Here is a 6,068-nt window from a genome sequence, read left to right as displayed (position 1 = left end):
TATGACTAGCTGTATATTTGAGTTATTCAATATTATTTCTATTATGACAAGCTGTATATTTGAGTTATTCAATGTTATTTCTATTAAATCTTGTTGTGTATTTGAGTGATTCAATGTTATTTCTATTATGACAAGCTGTATATTTGAGTTATTCAATGTTATTTCTATTAAATCTTGTTGTGTATCTGAGTGATTCAAGGTTATTTTTATTATATCTCTCTGTATATTTCAGTGATTCAAAGTTATTCTTATTATATATTTCTGTATATTTCAGTGATTCAAGGTTATTTTTATTATATCTCTCTGTATATTTCAGTGATTCAATGTTATTCTTATTTTATCTCTCTGTATGTTTCAGTGATTCAAGCTTATTTTCATTATGACAAGCTGTATATTTCAGTAATTCAAGGTTATTCTTATTATATCTCTCTGTATATTTCAGTGATTCAAGGTTATTTTTATTATATCTCTCTGTATATTTCAGTGATTCAAGGTTATTCTTATTATATCTCTCTGTATATTTCAGTGATTCAAGGTTATTTTTATTATATCTCTCTGTATATTTCAGTGATTCAAGGTTATTCTTATTATATCTCTGTATATTTCAGTGATTCAAGGTTATTTTCATTATGACAAGCTGTATATTTCAGTAATTCAAGCTTATTCTTATTTTATCTCGCTGTATATTTCAGTAATTTAGAGTTATTTCTTTTCGACTGATTACTAGCTGTATATTCACTCGGGAAATTTTGACAAATTTACCTTAATATTGATATTGAACTTTCTAAGACCTAAATTATCCATAGTTTTTGATGAATAAACTAAAGATAAAATGATTATCTACTGCAATAAAATCATGAGACTGGTAAAGTTTTTTTTCAACACTAATAAATACATTAAACACAGTTGTTTTTGACATTGTCAAATTAGCCTATCAATGTTATTTTTCCACATTTCTATAATGTACACAGCTATAGGAACTATGATACTATTCGGCTTCACTAGCATATTCAGCGCATCAGACTCCCGAAACTTGGGGTATTTCAAAATGGGGCAACTTTGTGGAGGTTTCAAAGGTTATGAGCAATTGTGGAACGATGGACCAACAGACATTGGTGATGCCAAAATGCAATGTGGGCGTATAAAATTAAGTTATATAATACAAAAAACAAAATTGAGGAATTTTCACTTTTTATTTGATCTTTTATTTGGTCTGAAGACAGTAGTTCTTTTTCCACCAGAAACAGTTGTAGGTCTCCTATTTGGTTTTGTAGCTTTAGCTTTCACTCGAAATTTAGTTTTACTGTCAGTGTTCTGTCTTCCTTTCTTTTTATATTGACTCTCTTTCTTAGAATATTTCTCATCTTTTTTGAATTTTTTAGAATGTGTTTTGGTGTCACCATGATGTTTCCTCTTGACTCCACTGAAGAGTTCTGAAAACATGGAGAAAGTGAATAGTGGGTGTTAAATGACCCTGGTTTAACAGATTAATGGTGCTAAATGGAAGACACACTGTCATAAAAGCAAATATTTTGATGACTTTATATAATTATGATTTTTCAATAATCATTCAGCTCAAATGAAATAAATCATTGTATCTACTACTTTTTTGCTTTAGATTAAGCTCACGAAGAACTTGTGCAATACGGAGATTGAACCTTAAATTATATTAATACATACAGTAAACAAATAAAGAATAAATTTTCAAACAAGGGTGTACTTATTTTTTCACATTTCAACATCATCTATGCAAGAACTAGACTGTCAACAGTAGGAACAGTATAGTAAAATACTTGTGGTTACCTGGGGCAGGTTTAACACCAACTTCTCTTTCATAATAGTCAACATCATCATCTTCATTATCATTACTCTTTTTAGTTTGATCTGAAACATATTTGTGCTCATAATGATACAGTTTTCATCAATATCACCATTTATTGTGAATTTCCCATGGGCAAGTTAAATCACATAGATAAGTTAATTCATGTGCATAAGTCACTATCCATGGGTAAATTGACCTGGATAAGCCAATTCATCTGGGTAAGTTAATTCTGCCATTTCTGAAAGTCAATTAAAGTGGTGAAGTCAATTTGCAAGAAAATAAAGAGAAACCCTTATTTACTCCATAAGCATTAATCTTGCCTTGCAGCAAAAGTGAAAGTGAGACATACCTATGTCACCAAGTAATGATTCAGCTTCTTTCCTCATTTGTGTTGATCTTCTTATACCCTCTAAAGATTTCTCTTTATGTTGAGCTTTAAGCTCAGCTTTCTTAGCTATATTAATCTCTTGTTGTTTTCTCCTAGCTTCCTTTAATGATCTGAAATATGCAATTTCAAAGCTATTCAAATATTTTTCAATTTCAACCTGCTCCTTTTGCCCTTTTAATTAATAAACAGACATACATTGCTAGAGCAATATTGTATATATGATTTTGTATAAACATAATAAGTCAACATAGTCAAGTCAAAAAGTCTACAAAGGGAGAAGTATACAAAATGTAATATTGTATATCTTAATAAGGAACTCACTGTTTTTGTTTCTTTAATTTTTGTATTTCTTTTAATTCTCTTTCTGTCTTTTTGACATATTCATGAAATAAAACTTTACCATCACAACAACCTTCCTCTATCATTATAAGTTGAAGAGTCATCCTGGGTCCTATTTCTTTTAATCTGAAAGAGAAATTGTAATAAATTAAGTGGGAAAAATAAGAAATGTCATAGAAATGTTATAAGGCTAGCATACAATATTGTTTTTATTGTTTTACAGGCTAGTTTATCTAACATAATATAGAGTGAATGAGGGCTCAATTCTGTCAAAGAATTTGCAAGAAATTAAAACTAAATGGGCTTATCTTATGAAACTTTACTGAAAATCTTGACTACACTGATTGTAGATTTAATAAATCAGTAATAGCAAATACAGTTAAATAACAGTCTATGCCTTGACAACTGACTTCAGTTCAAGAAGTACTATCAAAACCATTGTATATACGGGATTGGCATTGTCATATTAACCCATACTAAACTAAGCCCACTACACTTTGTCTTGTGGAAATGAGATTGGTGCTAAATCCGACCAATCAGATGGGTAGAATCTGTTCAATTCTTTACTGAACATCTTACTTAATTCTGTCCATATTAATCAAAACATTTATTTTAATGACATGCTACTTTTCTTTTGTTTACGTTCGAGAGCATAGCGTAATAACGAGTGGCTTAATATGATTAGTTGAGATTTTCTAGAAAGATTGCAGGACAACATTTAGCTATGAATATGTAATTTCTCTGACTTGCATTACCACGGCCACAAGGAAGTATGGCAAATGGGGTGCCTTGGTTTGTATCAAAACCACTGAACATAAAATAATCAAGTTAAAATAATTTGTCTTTACCTAATTGCACTCTGAGATGATTTCATATTACCACGTCCAAATACATTTTGTGGTAAAGTCACTTCATTGTGTGGACCATCAAATTCTGCTTCACTTTCAGATAAGTTACAGCCCCTAAAATAACAAATGCATTTCTCAATCATATACTTACATATTCAGATTTAATTCAGCCACAGGAAATACTAGTTCATGTTGAATAAAAGGACATAGGAAATATACAATCAGTATAATATTAAATACTCAAACAAAATCAATTGAAGCTGATTGCAATACAGGCTAAATTTGAGTTATTTTGCCACAATAGCAAAATAAGCCTACTCTTTTATTTTCCAAATATCTTCAATATGCACAGCCTCTTGAACACGTTACTTATGTGGTTTATTGTCAATTCCCAATTACAAGATGCTTTCCCATGTCAGCCATCAAAAAGGACAAAAGTTGGAAACTTTACTTACTTGGCAAGATACTCACTGACATCAGCATATCTGCTTAAATCTGGTATATGTGACTTTAATAATTTCTTGACACCCCTACTGACACCTACTGGTGCAGCACGAACTGAACTGAAATAGTACATCCAAGTTTATCTTTCCATGTCAACTTGGTGTTATTTTAATACATTAAAGACTTTAATTACCTAAATAGTTCTTAAGAGAGCTGTACCAGAACTCTGTAGAGCATTTATGAGATAAATGAAATTGAATAATCTGTATAGAAAAAACAATCTCCTCACTGACAAATAAACACATTTGCATAATAAGGTAGAATCACATTTACACATTTTGTTTCACTGAATCTAACCCGGATCGAGTTTGCACTATTACTACTTTCTACTTACTAATGTCTAAATTCTATCAGTTTAGTTTCTGAATCATAATTAACTAATACACATCTTCTGATAGTGTTTAAATTAACCTACAAATAACATGAATTATTCTCTTTGGGAAATAAATGAACATTAAATATATAAACGTGAGGACATAAATTTGTGGATTACTACAAATGTTTTATTACAACATCAAAAATCTTTGTTTTCACAACAAATTTTTATTGTTTTCTTCTTTTCTGTACGGATTGAAAGAATCAATTTAATTCTTCTTTACCGTACCTCATTATAATCATTTGTTCATCTGCCTTCACTCAATTTATACTATCCTAGTCAAAGCAGCAAGTCCTATTGTGATTAAGTTTATTGAATCAAGCTATCCAAAAAATATTAATGACTATGAATGATAAAAATACTATATTTATGTATTCCAAGCACTAGAGTGTCAATTACATCGACAAGGAAATGAATGGAAATTAACTGCAATCTCAAGTAAATTGATAGAAAAAATTAATCACATATTTTTTATTAATATTATTATCAACATGTAAATAAATACCTTATTGACATTGATGGAAGGAAACATATTTTGAAACATGGTGGACATTAACTTCATCTGCATACCTTCTCCTCCAAAATTATTTAACACTAACAGTGGATGATGTCTATACACTGACTTATCTAAGTCTGGTTTACGTAATGAGGATAACACATCTTTAGTTAATGTAAATTTATGTAATTGAAAAGTCAGTGTAGGTCCTTTAGGTGTTCTTAATACTCTCAAATTCGTATGTAAATCATTTTTGGTGAAGACCATAAAGTGTGTCACATTTAATGCTCCTGCCACAGACAAGAAATCTTTTAAAGTATTCTTATTCCTCACCTAAAACAAATAGTAAAATTATACATTTGAGTTTGATGTTATAACTTCAAAATAACAAGATCAAAGAAGAGTATTCAGGATGGTAAACCAAGTGTGTATAAGCCTCCTTTAGTAAGAATGGAATCAAACAATTGATTGGATTTTGATTGTTAGAGAACTATATCCCTATCAATACTCTAATATAAACACTACAGTATTGCTAAGTTTAGTAGTTCATATTAATAAGGTCTTCTATCATTTAATGCCTTATTGCAAAACACTATCTACTTAAAATGAGTTTTGTTTTAACATACTTGCAAACTTGTTGCTGTATATGGTTCCATAACATCTCTCATATTCTTAACTAATTCTTCCAGTACTTTACCCACATTACCACGATGAAACACCATAGAATGGGGTGTCTTTGTATATTCCTCTTCTTGTAATTTTTGTTGATGTGCCTTAGTTTTCCTAACTGACTTGGCCTAAAAAAAATTGAAGCATAAATTTGCACTTAGTTTAGTTTCTTCATAATATGGTAAGACGTTAAGGATAGGGAGGTTTGTTGTCTTACCAGTAGCCATTTTAACACGAGGACATGTGAGCTAAAATTTGTAATTCTTATCTTAAGATTTTAGCATCTCAGGCCATAGCCATAAGAATGAAAAGTATAGATTTGAGTCCACAGAAAATTCTTTATTTCTTCGCAAAATATTTCTTTATTTGCATGAAGAAAGGCAATTCATAAAACAAAGCATGACAACAGTGTGTGTCACTGTGTGTGGACTGAGGTAGGCAAGAACAGAATATCAATTATCATCGTTACACAGATACCAAAGTCAAAGATGAGTTTGAAGTTTGAGATATTTCTCAGGTTTATAGAATAATTTCCTTAATATTTACTTACTCTTTTGTTTCTTCCCATGTTGATGGAAAACAGTAAAACTTTAGAGCTTAAAAATCAACACAATATTGTCTAATTT

At 30.1% G+C, this 6,068-nt stretch overlaps 1 protein-coding gene across 1 annotated transcript; it reads right to left on the bottom strand.

Annotated features, from left to right (window-relative positions):
• Positions 1–1,176: 1,176 nt before the first annotated feature.
• LOTGIDRAFT_184139 (hypothetical protein) lies at positions 1,177–6,068 on the bottom strand. Its single transcript, XM_009066975.1, has 10 exons — positions 5,993–6,068; positions 5,400–5,570; positions 4,783–5,106; positions 4,236–4,312; positions 3,853–3,960; positions 3,398–3,511; positions 2,532–2,675; positions 2,172–2,320; positions 1,804–1,884; positions 1,177–1,433 (listed from the first exon to the last, which is right to left on the bottom strand). Exons 1-10 carry the CDS (start codon positions 6,008–6,010, stop codon positions 1,186–1,188), a joined length of 1,434 nt encoding a protein of 477 aa, XP_009065223.1. The 5' UTR covers positions 6,011–6,068; the 3' UTR covers positions 1,177–1,185.

Source organism: Lottia gigantea (assembly GCF_000327385.1).
Source record: "Lottia gigantea unplaced genomic scaffold LOTGIsca_8, whole genome shotgun sequence".
NCBI lineage: Eukaryota > Metazoa > Mollusca > Gastropoda > Lottiidae > Lottia > Lottia gigantea.
Note: the sequence above shows the minus strand (reverse complement) of the source record. Positions and strands in the feature narration are given on the sequence as shown.